Source organism: Macadamia integrifolia, chromosome 3 (assembly GCF_013358625.1).
Source record: "Macadamia integrifolia cultivar HAES 741 chromosome 3, SCU_Mint_v3, whole genome shotgun sequence".
Classification (NCBI taxonomy): Eukaryota; Viridiplantae; Streptophyta; class Magnoliopsida; order Proteales; family Proteaceae; genus Macadamia; species Macadamia integrifolia.
In genome coordinates, this window is record NC_056559.1 from 26,822,769 (window position 1) to 26,841,725 (window position 18,957).

At 38.3% G+C, this 18,957-nt stretch overlaps 1 protein-coding gene and 1 pseudogene across 1 annotated transcript in view; both read right to left on the bottom strand.

The window, feature by feature from the left end:
- Window positions 1-941: 941 nt before the first annotated feature.
- On the bottom strand, window positions 942-12,255 carry LOC122073204 (annotated as a pseudogene).
- A 2,563-nt stretch (window positions 12,256-14,818) lies between these two features.
- Window positions 14,819-18,957, bottom strand: part of LOC122073205 (prolyl endopeptidase-like) — a 15,732-nt gene continuing 11,593 nt past the window's right edge. Inside the window, exons 7-12 of the mRNA XM_042637744.1 lie at window positions 17,623-18,003; window positions 17,452-17,527; window positions 17,306-17,369; window positions 15,544-15,679; window positions 15,287-15,400; window positions 14,819-15,184 (exon numbers count right to left, since the gene is read on the bottom strand). Coding sequence (XP_042493678.1) covers window positions 15,119-15,184; window positions 15,287-15,400; window positions 15,544-15,679; window positions 17,306-17,369; window positions 17,452-17,527; window positions 17,623-18,003 — 837 coding nt within the window. The 3' untranslated portion in view covers window positions 14,819-15,118. The remainder of the gene's footprint in view (window positions 15,185-15,286; window positions 15,401-15,543; window positions 15,680-17,305; window positions 17,370-17,451; window positions 17,528-17,622; window positions 18,004-18,957) is intronic.

The following is an 18,957-nucleotide window of genomic DNA, read 5'->3' on the forward strand; positions in this document are numbered from 1 at the left end:
TTTTGCAACAAAAGAAAACTTCAATATGCCCAATGTGAAGTTTGAAATTTAAGAGAGAATCTTATCTTGATTCAAGACATGCCAAGCGCAAAAAGAATTTATTTTCTTTTCTTCTCTTCTCTTGGTTACTAAACATAGCCTGATAATCTATGGGCAATATAACATTATTCACTTGTGCAACTACTGCACTAACACACAGAGCAATGGGAGGCAGTGTAAAAGCATCTTTAGCGCATAAGGCAGGACAGCATAGTATTTTTTCGTGCCCAAGTGTGTCTAGGCATAGACAACATGCAAGCAAGCAAGCAGCTTTTTGTAGATCCAGACCCAGCTGGTGCCCTCAATTTTCTCTCACCTAATCTTGGCCGTTTGCATTAGTAAGAACACTTGTCGCTAGATTAGGGAGGATTTGCACCTAAGACAATTGGGAGCATCCGGCGCACACCCCAAGAGGCTCTTATTCGTCAGATGCATGTTGAGCGCCCAACGTTGCTTGAGGGGATCTCATTCTGAATGCCACCCATTCTTTCATTCTTTAAGCCAAAAACAAATAGAAGTTCTAGTTCTCCTTAGATTAAGATCCTTGTACATTTTCTCCCACATATAATTTGATGAGCTTTATATTAAAAAAAAAAAAATGAAAAATGAAAAAAGAGAGCTCAACCGCCCGTGGTATAAGCAATACCCCTTCTGAAAACGAACAACTTTTTTTTAAGTTTCAATTCTTTTTAAAACCTTTATGTTGGCTAATGATGAATTCCTAATTATGTAGTTAAAAGTTAATGCATGAACAGAGAGTAAGAATATAAGATGGGACATCATGTGGTAAAGAAGCATGGCTCAGAGAAGCAATCACTAGTCACCAGTCTCACCACCAAGCTAGATCAGGTGTTCTTCTCTGTACTAGATGATATTGAAATCTTTATATATGGGGCATTACATGGTTGAATTTGAGTTGAAATTAGATATTTGCCCAATATACAACATTTATTCCCATTCAATGGTTCAGATCAACCCCATTTGACATGCCATATTGCAACAACTAGGGTCCATCCTTGTTCAGAAAAATAAAATTACAATATATTCTTAAAATTTTGTAATGCATCTCATAAAAGTATTTTTCTTTCACTACCTAAACAATTCTGTTTTGCTCCAAAGGCAATTCCTGTTTGAACCCAAGGAGTCATCTGTCAAAGTTGTTCAGTTGATCCAGGACACACCCAACATTTCAGCCATGAAACCATATTTATCAGCAACAATATCAATCTGCATATAAAAGCCAAGACCCAATAGTATCAGATCCAACCATGAAATATCAATTTCATCCAATAAACCAGTATCAGGAATTGGATTAAATGCAAAATGGTTACCACTTTCAATCTAATAGACCGTCCAGCCCCATGGACAGCATCGCAGTCAATACGACCAACAATTGGGTTGGTCTGAAGACTGTTCTCCGAGCTTGTGCAGAGGACATATTGCATTGTCTGAGGGAGAAAACAGATCATGTAAGATCATTAAATGTAAAGACATGAATAAATGCTTATGTGACTCCATACCATGAATGCATAAACAAGGCAAGTATATACAAGTGTAACAAACTGCTATATCAAGATAATTGAGAACTTACTGCCAATAATTTCAATGTGTAATGGCGATATTATATCATGATGGTCAGGTGTCAACAGCATGGTAGATGGGTACTGACATGTCTTATCATGCATCTGTTCCCATGATCTTCTAACATTGTGAAGTGGTGAGTATCTGAGATAGAAATAGTTGGACTCAATTAACAATCTCAAAAGGTCTCAGTGAAAAGCATATATTTCAGTACAAGAGCACCATCACATACATTAAGAGAAACATCAGAATTGTATTTTACCATGTAGAGAACAAAAAGAATATCTGAGAGAAATACTTGGATTAGATTATACAAGGGAGAAGGTTCTCTGAGCAAGCGGCATAGAGGAGAGCACCAGCAAGGTGCAAAGAAACAGTTTCTTACATAGGAGGGCAGCAAGGTCCTTTCATGTGAGTGTGTGTGTGTGTGAGAGAGAGAGAGAGAGAGAGACAGAGAGAGAGTGCTAGTGTACCCTCCCATGGCAGCTCAGAGAACCTTTTCCCACCATACAAATCCAAAGGTCCCAGTAGTTTACACCGCAAATATTTCAGTACATCTGTACCATTACGTGCATTAGGAGAAACAAAGAACTGTATTTTACCATGCAGATAACAGAAAAGACCCTCAGCCTTTTGTTCATACACCCAGACATGGCATACTAGTTCCTCCAAATACAGATCACAAAAAACTTCAACGAGATATTTAAGGGGAACCAATTTGCAGATCGTAAAGGTAAGGCTTCCTACATGATTATATTTATCCGCCACATCACTGTTCGAATTTTTTGTATATGTTGTCCATGTCACCTCTAGTCACCTGGTGTCAGCCACACGGCCATATGGTGATATAAAGCTTCAGCAAATGGTGGAAAAGTCAACTTTGACTAATTTTGGTTTAATACGTGAAAATACAAAGGGACATGTTCAACACATATTGGGCCATACAGTGTGTATTAAAACTCTCTCCAACAGTCAGATTGGAGAATCAGCACTTCAAGTGGTCTAGATGGATTGACCATTAAGCCAAGCTTACCTCCCAGGGCCATATAAAGGGAAAATTCCTTTTATACAGTATGGAACTTCAAAAAGATAAGATTCTGCTTAACGATGTGTTGAGTATATTCTTAGTTTATTTAGCAACACAAAAGATGAGAGATGCTAACCCTATTCAACTGAGTAGTATAAGGTATTCTGCACATGACCACTACTTGACATGTACCAAGTTGAGCAGTATTTTTGATAAATTTCTTGTTGACCATGCTTAAATTTATTTAAAAAAAAAATGCCAAAACACAAGGAACATAGACCATAAAGTTAAAGGCATAGGAACTGAAACAGAAAGAAATCAAACAATTCCAAACTGATATGCAAATTATAATCTTTATACACATTCTTGTTTAAAAAAATAAAAATAATATTTTATAATATATATATATATATATATAAATGATTTTTTTAAGATGAATATATCGTAAAAATTACCAAAACTATCAATCCATAGAGGAGAAAGTTTTTTACTTGATCAGCCAATGGAACTCTTCCTCCTTCTCTGAACAACCAAATTCCGAAGTCCAAGCATAGCCTGAACAAAGACAAAGTAAATCACCACACAGAAAAAAGGGTGTACCCAATGCACAAGGCTCCTACCACTGTAGGGTCTGGGGAGGGTCATAATGTAGGCAGCCTTACCCCCGCTTCATGGAGAGGCTGTTTCTCAACACGAACCCACGACCAGTAGGTCGCAATGGAGCAACCTTATGATTGTGCTGAGGCCTGCCCTCTAGGTAAATCACCACAAATTGTGGGAAAAAAAAAAGGGAGAGAAAGGCATGTATACTACTTACCAAAGGAGAACTTGTGAAAACACAACATATCCATGAGACCTACATTAGCCAGAGCACAGCCAGAAAGATCTGGACGCTGCCACCAAAAATTTTGCAATTTCAAGGATAATTTCGCCAAAAATGTATCCTGTAGAGAGCAAAGCATGGACAGCACCACAAGGCCCATACCTGATTTATGCAAGCTGCAACAAGAAGCCCACAGTTACCTCCACCTTCAATACACAGCTTTTTGGGCTGGGTGTAACCCGCTGACACAAGAAATTCTGCTGCAGAAATAAAGTCATCAAAACTGTTCTGCTTTTTTCCAAGTGAGCCTGCTTTGTGCCACTCTTCTCCATATTCCCCACCACCACGGATGCTTGCACTGCAGAAGACAACACCTAAATGCCTAAAGAGAATCATGCGTTTGACACGGAATGATGTTGAAACTCTAGTATTAAATCCACCAAAGCCAAACAATAAACAATGATTAGATCCATCAAGAAAAATGTTCTTCTTTGATACAATGAACATTGGTATCTTGGTACCATCCTTACTAGCCACTAAAACCTGGCAACAGAAATTCAATCAGAAACAGTCATGGTGATGCTGATGATAGAAGAGAATGGATCTTTGAACAAAAGAAAAGAAAATGAAGTGAGATTATGGATATGAAGGAGAATACAAGTAGTTGGAAACAAAAAGAAAATAGTGAGATTCTACAAGCGGTGTATAATTCAAAGAAACCTCAATCATGCAGGAAACAAAGTGCAATTGATTTGGACCATCCAATCAGATGGCCAAGTCCTGGCCAACAAAGGAGACCATGGTCCACCAATAAGCAAAGTCAAAAAACACTTGAGCAACCTAGAAGTGAAGAAGAAGGTCAGGAGAAGGTTTTTCATTTTCTTTTTCTTTTAGTAAGTTCCGAAACTCCCAAAGTCCCAGGCGACTGATAGCTGTTCTTCCGAGTGTACAGAAAGAGATGATGAAGTTACAGTCTAAGGGTTCAAGGTCATCAAGGCATAAGGCAACCCAAGGCGACGGAGGATGGTAAAAAATCAAGGCAATGCCTAGGCGACCAAGGCACCAGTTCAGGTTGAGACGCCTTACAGGCTAGGCATCGCTCACCTAGTTATTATCCCATTATCCTCTGAAAGAACAGAAAGCTCTTGAATAGTTCTCATTGTTCCGCAATCCAAAAGAAAGCATTTAGATTATTTCTGCCTCCACCCAAGCACAAAAATAAAAAGAAAAGGAAAAAGACACAACATAAACTTGAGATAAGAACTAGTTACTCAAAACTAAACATCAAGATGTCAAAAGCCAACTCAAGATACCTGATTAACCTGAAACTCTGAACGATCAAATCCAGGCACCAGTAATTCATGGAATATATTCATTTCTGGAACCTCAGTTTTTAAGTTCACCGATATATCATACCAGGAGTGAGGAAGCTAGTGAATCCAATAAAAACTACACTGTCATTGCGCCGACCAGAAAACCCGTAAAGTGAGCCAATATCAATAGGCAAATGATGCACCAATGAACCCGTTTCCAAGTCCCTTACCTGCAGAACATTCTTAACATCACTCAAATAACTGACCAGAATTTGGCTCCCGTTAACAGCATAAGCTGATTCGAGCACATCCTTCTCAGATTCTTGGAGGACATCAGTCCAAACGGTTGGTTCCTTCAGATCCACTCGGACTAACTTATACTTGGGAGCATCTTTATTAGTCAGAAAAGTGAATAAGGTATCGTCATTTGCAACAGCTCGATAGCTAGCTTCAAAATTGTCAACAAGCTTAGTAAAAGGAAGCATTTCATTTCTCTCTCTGAGACCTTCAAGCCCATTAATTAGCAAAGACAAGTCACAATAATAAAGTTTGTTGACAGGATCACAGCCCTCCTGAATGTATAGCAGCACATACTGCACGTTGAAAGAAAGAATTGAGTCAACTACATGAGGATTACATAATAATATTGGCAATCTCTTAGTAAAACAATAGATTTATGGACATTTCTGAGGAAATCACAAGGGGTGGCTTCAATTACTGATGATAATTAAGAAATGGTCTTGATTATTTCATTTAAAACATCCAGTAAAAATAATTTCATCACAGGCGGAGTACAACAATAACAACAAACTCAGCCTTATCCCAACTTAATGGGGTCGGCTACAAGGACCCATGCAAATGAAAGTAGGGAAAAATGAGGTCCAAACATTAAGGGGGAAATGAAGAAAAGGAAAAAAAAAGGAAAAGATAAAGGTGCAAGACATAGAGATGAAAGATAGGCGATGAAAGTAAGAGGAAAGTGGCACAGCCCAGCAAGTTAGGAGAAACTCAGCTAAGTGGGGTCGGCTGCATGGATCCTGGCCCTCCAATATGCTTTATCCAAGGTCATACTAGGGACAAGACCTAGACTCTGCATGTTGTTCCTCACAACTTCTCCTAAGGTCATTTTAAGCCTGCCCCTAGATCTTTTAGCTCCCTCAATTGTTATTATATCACTCCTCTTTACTGGGGCGTCCCAAGGCCTCCGTTGAACATGACCATACCACCTCAGACGGCTTTCTCGGAATTCGTCATTAATTGGTGCCACTTCCAGTCGGATCTAATACGTTCATTCCTTATCACAAGCACAATCATAGTATGAAATGATTTCCAATGACAGCAAAAGAACTTCAACAGGACTTTGTAGAGCTCAGCTACAAGAATATGCCTTTCAAATCATTGAGAAAATGACAAACTCCTAAGTTTAATATACATATATATATATATATATCAACAGAAAATTTCCATCTCTCTTAATATCCATGACTGATTTACTTTTTTCAAAGACAATTGATTGTACCATTGAAATTATGATGTTGCTGTTGCAAGATACCTATGATGTTGTCAAGGCCTCAATGTTATAGACTACCCTTTCCGCAAGACAACAATGATGTTGCTGCAGCAAGAAACCTTTTGGTGACTTACTATTTTTGAGACTATCCCATATCTTCAAATCAGACTATTGGATCAACAACATAAGATGTTAGACTTCTTCTTCTTGACACATAAGACCATTCGACCAGAATTTCAAGCATAATTTAGTTGTCCTTATACTTGTGACCCTGTCACATGTTGATCTCCCATTGAACTTCACTGGATCAAGATTAGCACTCCATTACCATTCTAATCATATTATTAGAAAAAAAAAATCCTTATATAATCGAGCATGCAATTTTGGCAACTGCAATGCTAGCAGTATGGCACTAACAAATAGAATATTCAGGCTGAAGCAATCAGGACGTTTTCGCTTGAGCGATGAGAAGAACAAATTGACTAGTGCAGGCCAGGTTTTAGTAATGGCTCAGGTTGGATTTTAATTTTTGCATTCTATTATGGTAATGAACCGAAATATAAAGCCCAAGGGGTCTAAGGGGGTGTACAGAATCAGTATTTTATTTTGGTCATTCCCATGATAGTTGGTTAAGAGACTACTAGTGGGTTGTAAGTTGTTAGTCTTTGAGTTAGTTTATGAAATCCAGATTTTAGATTCCTTACCTATTCAAGAGTCCTAGTTATGAAAGTCTAGATATTAAATTTTATTAGCAGTTGAATTAATGTTGAAGGTTTCTTTTCTTTTTTAAAAATAAGCCTTGGACCCCTATGATTTTGATTTAATGAAGACTAACTGGATTTCTTTATGTTATTAACTTGTTACCGAGATTGTTTGCTAACCAAGTGGCTGTTATCTCTCTCACTCCCTCATCCTCTCTCTTGGTAATCTCTTTCTCTTCTCTTTATTTTCTGTTCTGTTTCTATATTTTTCTGCTCGTCTTTAGTTCCTATTTTCTCTCCTTATTCCTTTTTTTTCTTTCTCCCTTCAGTCTCTTCTATTTCTCTATTTTCTCACCAGTCAACAACTTCTCTCTCTCTTCCCTGTTTCTCCCTCTTCTCTTAGCTGTCGCAGGCTACTGTTGGATTAGATCATCAAATAGGTCAGCTTCTGTTTAAACGAATATTATATAACCTGTTCTTCTATTTGCTGTTTTCTTCCACTGTTTGTCCCATGATTTTCAAAGCTCCACTGATTCAATTTCTGATATTGTCATAATTTCACCCCTCAGTTTCTGTTATTTTACATAATCTGATCTGATCATCAGATCTAAAATATTTTTTTCCACTATTCCTGACCATTAGATCTAATGCCGGATCTGTCCATAATATTCTAAATCTGTTGCCCTTCTCAATAAATCACAACCTTAGTTACCCCAAAGGGAGTAGCTCAATTGGCAAGGATCAACACCTCACAATTAAGAGGTCAAGAGTTCGACTCTCCATGGGGTCTACCTACAAAAAAAATCAGTGTTAGGTCTCTCTCTTAGGGTCCATTACCTGGAGGCCAATCAGATCCATTATTTTTGATCAATCTACATCAATTTGGTATCAGAGACAAACCCGAAGCTCTTCATCGTGAAAGATCAATGAAAATGACGATCTTCAAGAGAAGGCCATGATCGAGATTGAAGTTGAGGAATTGATTGACAGTCCAATTGAAGTTTTGGAGCCCCACGAACATATTCCAATTGAAGAAACAAAATTCAAAAAGATTGATATCATTGATTGCTTCTTCCTCCACAAATCTTGAATGCAACAAAACCAAATGTTGCTTGGTTTACTTATGTGAAGCATAATAAGATCATCGTCCAATCAAAGTGGATGATCAAGGATGCCAATTCAGAGATGGTAGTGCTACGACACTACAATACACGAAAGCGACCCAAAAGTTGGGGTTTAAGGGGGTGCACAAAATTAATATTTTATTTTTGTGGGACCCATGTTGGTGATAGTTGGTTAGAAGACTAGTAATGAGCATGGTCCAAGGTTTCAACTGATGAAATTTCCCATATTTCTACGGTATCTCAGGACTCCTATACCAATCACATATGACTTTCAAAAGTCACTGGTTTCGAGTAGTTTCGACCAAAATTCCCACATTTTGGTCGAAATGTGGGAATTCTCGAGTGGACCAATGGGTTCGACCCTTTGGGTTGAACCAGCCTTTATAAAACCTTCTTAAATGGGAAACCAAGCTTTCTTATTTTAAAATTCTGACCCTCTCCTCATATTTCTTCTCTGTGAAATAGATAACTTGGGAAAATACTAACGATTTTGCCCTTATACCATCAAATTTTCATTCTAAGCTTCGGTCTTGCATATTCATAGCAAATCTACTTAAGGAAGGGAGCTTGGACCAAAAAGGTAAATCCCATCTTCCCCCCAAAAATTATTTCTTTTATATATTATATCTGGACACTACTTGGAATTGATTATTGTTAGTTGACTGTTGAGACTTGAGAGATAACTACCAATTATGTAATATTATTATTTATTTTGGATCTTTTACATTATGTTTTGTTCGTTTTAAAATTTTAATCATGTATTTAACATATTTAGTTAGAAAGCAACTTATATATGAATTTATGTAGTATAGTTTCAGTCAACGACTCAACGTATATTAGCAAACTTTGGTCAACACCACAAATATGACGTTAGTGGTTTTTCCATGAAACTAATTATGTGAATGAGTTAGAAATGTCTAAAATAGGACATACACAAAAAATAGGAAAAAAAAAAAAAAAACCACATTTTGGGGGTTGAAACCAAAGTTTCCAGCAAACCTAAAAAATTTCTCTGGTTTCCTTGAAATTTCCCAGATTTCGACTGAAATTTCAGTCTCACCAAGCATCGAAAGTGTCTCAAAACCCAATATTTTGAACCTTGGTAATGAGTTGTTAGTCTTTGAGTCAATTTAGAAAATAAAGATTAGATTCTTTAGCAATCCAATAGGAAAGTCAGGTTTTTATATTTTATTAGTAGTTGAGTTAATCTATATAGTGGGCAAGCCTGTGGCACAATGGTTAAGTTGCACCATTGCAACATGTTGGTCATAGATTCGGAACTTAGAAACAACATCTTCTGCGAAGCAGGGGATAAGGCTGCACACATTTGCCCCTCCTAGACCCTACAGTAGCGGGAGCCTTCTAGTATAGTAGTACCCCCTACAATTGGTTGCTACCAAGATTGTTCAATAGCCAAATGGCTGTTAGCACTCTCTCCTCCCTCTCAATATTTTCTCTCCACACTCTCTTGGTAATCTTTTCTTCTTTATTTTCTATTCTGTTGCTATATTTCTCTTCGTCTTACCTGTTGCAGGTTGGATTAAATCTTAAGGCTCAAACAGGTAAGCTACTGTTTAAACAAATATATTATAAATTGTTCTTCTATTTGCTGTTTTCTCTCCCATGCTCATTATCGATTTTTCAAAGCTCTACTGATTTGATCTCTAATAAAAAAAGGGCATCCCCGGTGCACAAGGCTCCGTCATGTGCAAAGTCCGCCCGCGGGGGGGGGGGGGTGAGGGGTGAGAACTACGCAACCATACCCCAAGAATGTCGAGAGGCTGTTTTGACTGATTAATCTCAGATATTATCATAATTTCACTTCTCAGTTTCTGTTATCTTTACATAATCAGATCTGATTATCAGAACTAGAATATTCTTTCCATATTTCTGACCATTAGATCTAAAGCTGGATGTGTCCAGCATAATCTCCCGGAACTGTTGCGCTTCTTCTCAATAAATCAGTGCCTTAGATCACCCATTACCTGCAGGCCAATCAGATCCATCACTAGGTAGCTCGAGTTGTTGTAGAAGGAAGTCTTCTGTGATCAGTTTCCATTGTTTCTTCTCAAGCATTTCAAGGCAAAATGGAACTGCCTAGGAAATTATATTTTAATATGACAACAAAAGTAATATTATCCACTTCTGTTCTTGAGAACCACTCCAAGAGTTTGGATAGAACTTTTTGACATGAAATAAGAACAAAATCAAATTGAAATCACTACTACTTCAACAAATAGGTAATCAACCCCATAAACCATCAGTGTGGCTCAAGAAGCTCCCATAGAGTAACTCAAAAAAATAGAATGTGAGGCTTCAATGTTTTTGACAGAAAGGATATGATTAGATTAGCATTTAACCTTCCCGTCATCTGTGACATCAGCCTTGAAGAGATATTCTGAGTGTTCAGAATCCTTCCAGCATAAAACATCTTGGGATTGGTCTGTACCCAAGAAGTGGTAGTAAACCTCATGACAAAGGTTGGCATCGTTCTCTGTCTCAGCATCTATCTGTTCTCCCTCCCTATAATTCAGCACGCATGACTCTTTGACATTTAAAATCATAGATACATGAAAACTGAAATTATAAGAAATCAATCTGCACTACTTAACATGAATACAAATAGAGAAGCAAGACTTACTTGGGAGCTGGATAGCAGCTGTAGAAAAAACCTTTGCTATCATGAGTCCAACTAATAGAGGAGAACTTAACCTGCAACAAGTAAATGTGCATAAACATTACCACATACCCAACCAACAAAAAGCTCTCCTTCAGTCTTTGCATAGTAAGGTGAAATTGGGGCTGTTAAATAAAAATGCTCACCCAGGATAGAGTATCAGGCTCCACCGTCTTATCCTCAACCCGCTTAACTTTAATCGTCATCTGATCCTTGCCGCGGGCGCTAATCCCATAAGCCAAGTACTTGGCATCCTCACTAATGGCATACCTTTTAAGAGTGATCGCTCCTCCGTCTTCATCATGGACTCCATTTAAATCAAGCAAAACTTCTACTTTTAGATTCAAACTATTCTGAAAGTAATAAAAAAATAGAAAAAAAAAATCAAATTAACGCTGAATCAATAAAAAGAAATGTTTTCCCCAACATTTTCGTCTTTCTTAGAGCTGCCAACCTTTACCCAGAGGACGTTTTGATCTTGACTCCCTGAGTTATAGAAGACAAAAAGCTTATTGCCTCGCCAGAATGGAGGATCAAACTTCTGGCGATCGAAGAAGAGTTGGTTATATAGTTGGCGAATCTTTTCTCTCGTATCGGATGTTCGAAGCAGCGATTTCGTCAAACTCGCTTGCTTCCGGACGAAAACTTTAACTTCATCTGCATCTGATTCTTCAAGCCTGAGCAGAGTAAAAAAATAAAAATTCAAGATGAAGATCGAATTTAGATTCATTCCACAATTGGAAGAAAAATTCTGCCATTGAAGAACAGTGCCATCGATACGGATCGGAGATTTTAACTCCGTTATAATCATCAACAACAGACTCGTCCCTTCGAGCGAAAGGATATTATAAGGGAGGCTCTTCCACGGAGGCACAATAGGAGCCCTGTTGACCTTAGGGTAAGATCACAAGGAAAGGGATGATGGGGAAGCAGAGAAGGCGATAAAGGGAGGAGATATAGAACCGAGTAAATGAATGACTTCTTTATGAGTTTCCAATATGGTAAATTGACTCCTATCCTTCTATGGCCGTTACTCGTCCAAGGATCCATGGCAAGTGACACCTCTCTAGCTGTTTCTGACACCTCTCTGGCTATTTCTTTGGGTTTTGGCCGAAAAGAGAAATCCTTAGGGTCGCCTTAATATGTTGTTTATCTCGATCTTCTTGCCTTATATATCGACTTCTATCAGGATTTCGATGCCGCTGCCCGTCGTCCTAACTCCGAAGCTGGCAGAACCGCCGCCACCCGTCGTCCCATTCCGAAGCTGGTAGCACCACCGCTGCCCGTCGTCCCAACTCCGGAGCTGGCAGCACCACTCTCTGGGTTTTGGCGGGAAAAAGAGAGGCATTAGAGTGTTGCCATTGTATGTTTTCATCCTCATGGTTTTGTTCAGATTCGAGGGTAAAAATAGAAAGGCAGAGGAAAAGGGGCCTTATGAGGGTAGATAAAAGGATGATGGTGAACGAATTGGCTCACTTCATTGTGGGACTTCTTATTTTATTTTTTAAGTTTACACTGAGAGACTTACGAGGATCCTTATTCAATACATAATGAGCATTCTCAATTGGGTGAAAAGGCCAAAGTGTAAGGCAAAATTATCCTCTACAGTAAGTGTGACTGTGTGGTGACCATCGGATGATCGAGATGATCTTAGAGCATGTGTTTGAATGATCTCAATTAGGGATGAAATAGGGTTGAGTTGGGCTGGGTTTCTTAAAACCCTAACCCAACCCTAGGTCCCAAAATTCAATCCAACCCTAACCCAACTCTATCGGGTTCATGCTCAGGCCCAACCCTACAAGGCTCAGGGTTGGGCCGAATTGGATTGAGTTGACCCTAGCTGGTCTTCTTAGTAGAATCACATTTTAATACAACAAGATGCAATGACATTATGGGCTGAGTTAAGTCTTGGCCATAAAGGAAGTCCAAGTTGAGAATTGTTGCCAAATCCCCAAATGGGCAAAACTCAACCCAAAATATTAGGCAAGTAGAGTTGTTTCCTGTCAATATGTGCCATGTTCCAATAAATAAAAAAAACTCAACATTTTCAATTCTAAATTTCAATAATTTCATTTATTATAATAGAAAACTCAAAAGTGAATGCAAATTTCAATGTAATAAAGAAACAAGACTAGTTCTTCAGTTGAAAGTTTAAGGAAGTAAAGTCCAATGTTCCATACCATCAAGAAGATAACATAGCCAACCATGAAACAAAATGGTCCAAATCTGTATCCATATAATTACCTATAAAAAGAAAAGAAGAAGAAGAAGAAGAAGAAGAAAAAAAAAAAGGAGATAGCAAAATAATAAATAACCAAAGCAAATGGAGAATTAAAAAATCTCGTACAAATTAACAATAACAACATAAAAACAACAAAGGTCTCTCTCGCTCTCTTGATACCTGATAAATAGAGAGTAAGAGTTTAAAAATACATTATATAGTGTATACTAGGGTGAGAAAACATTATTAGTTAAACACAATAATAATCGGGGTTAGATTCAGGACGGGTTAGGGTCGGGCTGGGTTTTCTATGCCTCAACCCAGGCTCGGCCCAACCCCACACAGGGTTGGGTCGGGTCGGGCCGGGTTGGCCTTCATAGTCAGGTTAGACATGGTTCGGGCTCAGGGTGGGTTAGGGCAGGTTCGGATCGTCAGGGCTAAACTTACACCCCTAATCTCAACTATCCAATGCTCACTATACCGACACATTCACTGTAGAGGATAATCGTCCAAGAGGAAGGATAGGAGAAGGATGAAATTTGATGTGATGCTGAAGATTTAGGGAATCTTATGTTTGATGACAGTATCAAATTGTGGCTATGAAACATGAATTTAGGTATTGGGATTGGATCTGCCAGATTGGGTGTCATATCGATATCGATTGAGTGTAATCCTGATACCTAGCCGATCTAAGATCACGTATCGTATCAGTATTAGGGGTAAAATTGTTATTAAAAAAACCTTAATCTTTATGATAAATAGAGATAGTAATATTAAATAATCCGAATCAATACAGCGAATCTCAGAATTATCAACCAAGACTGATACCAATCCGATAACTAATTCCTTGCCATGAAGTGCAATCGCCCTTTTTTGGGGGAGCAAATTTTTTGTTTAACCCATCTTTTGCCTCAAGACTAACAATGAATTGATTATCTTATTAAAAAATATAGTCTACAGCGCTATGAAGAGGGAAATTATGATAAGGAACCCTAATTCCATTCTACACACCTATTCTGACATTGAATGTTTCATACTGTACTTTCCTGTCCTGTAGGAGATTTCCCCGGAATTCTTTGAATAACAATCACTTTGGAGGCGTTTCTCATTCTTTCACTTGATTTAAAAAAAATATGCCATAAACTAAGGGTCAGAGTTGGCTTTGACGGATTGCTTCCTTCTTGTCCAAAAAAAATTAAAGGAACAAATTTACCAATTTTTATGCACAGCCATATATATACAAAATTGTGCCTTTCAACCGCTAGATGGGGTTGGGAACAGAAGTGACTTTACATGTACACACCCCCCTCTCTCCCCATCCAACAATTCTTCAAGGCTCGGTCATGCACAAAATTGTTGTGTTGTATTTTATTAAAAAATTTTACATTGCATCGCATTGAATTATGTTTTCTTGTCATAATTCTTATAACCTGTGTAGCTCCACTAATCTGAAAGCGCAACTGATCTATTACGCGTAATCGATGTTTACCTTTAAGCTGAATCATAAAATTGGACAGATTCAAAGTTTGCTATAAAGACAATTCTTGAACCCAATTTCCTTTCACCCACAGTGAAGAGTAATCCCTTTACCGTGGGTCGGTCATTATGGTATACGGATAAACATCATCATGACTCATGAGGGGAGTGATACCTTCAAATTCTTCTAATAAAGGGCATAGTAGTTAAAACAGTAATTATAACTCCCTGGCTTCATAATCTTTGTTTGTGGGAGGCCGTTGGCTGTTCACATGTTTACCATCAATAAATTTTCACTTCAAAAAAAAAAAAAAAAAAATCAATCATGGTAGGGGAAAACCTTCTCCAATATTATTTGTTGAACCCGATGGGCTCTTCTGGTCTAAATGCAGAACATTATTTTCCCCAAAGAATCCCACCTTTCCCGCTCCACCCCTCTCCCAACCCCCCACCCAAACCAACCAAGAGAGTTTCTACAAAGATCTCAAGGAGCACTTAAATCCTTGACCACGCGCCCAAGTTTCAACAAAACAAGAACCAATGGGCTTCCAACCCTAGTGTACAGACAGACAATATATTGTGCTTTTGGCCTTTACTTGACGAATGCTTGATGTTCTTTCAAAGTTTTATTCTATCCAGGACACACCCAACATTTTAGCCATGAAACTATACCGATCAGCAGCTTCGTCAATCTGCATACACGAACCAATACCAATACTCATCAGATCCATTCAAGAAATATCTATTTCATCCAATAAATTACTGTCAGGAATTGAATTAAAGCCAATCGTTACCAATTTTTGTGTAGGCCGTCCAGCCCCATGGCCAGATTTGCAGTCAATGCGACCAACAATTGGGTTGGTCTGAGGACTGTTCTCCAAGCTGGTACAGAGGATATATTGCATGGTCTGAGGGAGAAAACAGGACAAGCGAGATCATTAAATGTGAAGATATTCAAATGGTTATGCGACAACATATACCATGCATTCATAATATGGGCAAGTAGATACGAGTGTAACAAACTACTATATCAAGATAATTGAGAACTTACTGCCAGTAACTTCAAAGAGTGTAATGGCACAACACGATCATCGTGGTCAGCCGTCAATAGCATGGTAGATGGGTACTGACATGTCTTATCATGCAGCTGTTCCCATGGTCTTCTAACATTGTGAAGTGGCGAGTATCTGAGAGAGAAATAGTTAAATATACAAAGGTCTCAGTAGTTTTAACAGAAAAGATTTCAGTATAAGAGCACCATTACATACATTAGGAGAAACATAAGAACTGTATTTTACACTGCAGAGATCACAGAGAGAAATACTAAATTATATAAAATTAAAATCCAAAGGTCCAAGTAGTTTACACCGCAAAGATTTCATTTCAGTACGAGCACCATTACATGCATTAGAAGCATAAGAACCTCATTTTACCATGCTGATAATAGAAATGACTAACCTATTGTTCATACACCCAGACATGGCACACTAGTGCTCCCAAATAAAGTCCATAGCACGTGTGACACACATCACAGAAAATTACACTAGGGACTAATCAATAAATTAAGCTTTACAAAATAAGTTTTGTAGACCCAAACATTTTCTAGAATCTACTCCCTGAAAATTTTTGTACCAGAGATATTTAAGGAGAAACCAATTTGCAGCCCCTAAAGGCAAGGCTTCCTAAATGATCATAATTATCCACCACATCACACACTTCAAATTTTTTTATATGTTGTTTATGTCACCTCTAGTCACCCGGTGCCAGCCAAACGGCCATATGGTGAGATGAAGCTTGGGAAAAATGTAGTCAACTTTGGATAAGTTTCTGAAAATACAAAGGGGCATGTTCAATACATGTTGAGCCAATACAATGGGTAACGTTCTCTCTCCAACAGTTAGATTAAAGATATCAGTGGCCTAAATGGGTGGCCATTAAGGCAAGCTTGCCTCCCATGGCCATGTAAAGTAAATATCCTCATAAAGTAGGGAACCTCAAAATCACAAGGTTCTGCTCAACTGTTTGTTGAGTGTATTTTTAGTTTCTCTAACAACACAAAACGTCAGAGATGGTAACCCTATTCCACTGAGTGGTACAAGGTATTCTGTAGGTGACCTCTACTTGACATGTACCAAGTTGATAAATTTCTTGTTGACACTGTTTAAATTGATATATATATATACATAACCTAGACAAGTGTCAAACACAGGGAACATAGACTGAAAAAATTTATAGGCACAAGAATTGAAAATGAAAGAAATCAAAGAATTCTTCACTTGCTTTGAAATGGTTTACCATACCCATTGTTCGAGAATTCAGAGATGAGAAAATTACAGTTTGACATATTTTCAGGTAAATTGGTAAATTGGTAAATTGGTAAATTTTAATAAATAAAAATAGGGAGGAGGTTAGGTATGCCGCCGGCTTTCCTGGAGCTAGCGGCTCAACCATTGGGAGGGGCATAGGGGAGGAGAAGAGAGATAGACATAGATCTGGGTATAATGACGGTAATACCCAGCTTTTTACCATATTATATTAGAATAAGGTTGAACTAATGACATCTTAAGGTGAGGTGTTGATTTTTGCCAACTGATCTATAACCCCCTTGGGCTGAAATTTCAATATTTGTAATGCCCTGGCTTATAATATGGAGAAGAAAAAATGTTCATATACTCAGATTAAGTCCAAGCAATAGATATATAAAAAAAACTTTATTTCCTCATGTTAAATCCAAGCAATAAATATATAAATACTATCAACCCACAGAATTTTGGCATCCAATATTAAAAAATCAATAGTGGAAACTTTCTTACTTTATCTGCCAATGGAACTCCTCCTCCTTCTCTGAACAGCCATAATCAGAGGTCCAAGCATGGCCTGAACAATGGCAATCACCATACAAGCTTTGAGGGAAAAAAAAGAAAAAAAGGAAGACAGAAAGAAGGGTATATATACTTACCTATAGTGAACTTGTGAAAACGCAGCATATCCATGACACCTACATGAGCCAGAGCACAGCCAAAAAGATCTGGACGCTGCCACCAAAAATTTTGCAATTTCAAGGATAATTTCTTGAACAATGTATCCTAGAGAGCGCAAAGCAATAGTGTTGTCACCCCAAGGCCCATACCTGATTTATGCAAGCTGCAACAAGAAGCCCACCATTGCTTCCACCTTCAATACACAGCATTTTGGGCTGGGTGTAACCTGCGGACACAAGAAATTCTGCTGCAGAAATAAAGTCATCAAAGCAGTTCTGCTTTTTTCCAAGTGAGCCTGCTTTGTGCCACTCTTCTCCATACTCCCCACCACCACGGATGCTTGCAATGCAGAAGACAGCACCTAAATGCCTAGAGAGAACAATGCGGCTGACACTGAATGATGGTGTAAGGCTTATGTTAAATCCACCATAGCCATACAACAAACAAGGATTTGATCCATCAAGAAGAATGTTCTTCTTTGATACAACAAACATTGGTATCTTGGTACCATCCTTGCTAGCCACAAAGACCTGACAACAGAAATTCAATCAGAAACAATAATGATGTTAATGATAGAAGAGAATGGATCTTTGAACAAAAGAAAAGAAAATGAGTGAGCTTATGTATATGAAGGAGAATACAAGTGGCTGCAAACAAGAAAGGAAATAGAGAGATCCTACACGTGGGCGTACATCTCAAAGAATCCTCAACATCACAAGGAACAAAATGTAATTGATTTGGACCATCCAATCAGAAGGACAAGCCATGGCCAACCAAGGAGACCTTGAAGTTGGAACTAAAATATCAACAAACAGTCAACCCTCAAGGAAAATACCCCCACTAAGAAGATTTGCAACAGAAGGTGGACCTCAGTGCAAACGTAAGGTTGCCCCATTGCAAGCGAGTTCGAGTACCAAGTAACATCCTCTTCGCAAAGTGAGGGTAAGGCTGCGTATATTATGACCCTCCCCAGACCCCGCAGTGGCGAGAGCCTTGTGCACTGGGTACACCCTTTTTAAAGAAGGTAGGCCCCAGGCCACCACCTTAACCCCCAAGACTCTAAAACACCAAGACAACCTAAACACCACCACATCAAGTAGTCCACCCAAATGAAATCCCCAAAGTCAAAAAAACACTCATCTACTCGAGCATCCTAGGAGTGAACAGAAGGTCAGGCGAAGGCTTTTTTTTTTTTTTAATAAAAGAACGGTGAAAAGTTCTACCAAGAGATAAATAGCAGTTTTTGTGAGCATACTGAAAGAGATGGATGTAGTCTAGGTACAGCCTGAGGGCCATAGGATCCTTCATTTCTCAGAATAATGTTACAGGCCCACATCGGTCACCTATTTATTATCCCATTATCCTCTAAAAGAATAGAAAGTTCTTGAATAGTTCTCATAGTTCCGCAATCCAAAAGAAAGCATTTTGATTATTATACCCCGGCTACCCCCACCCAAAAAAAAAAAAAAAAAAAAAAAAAAAAA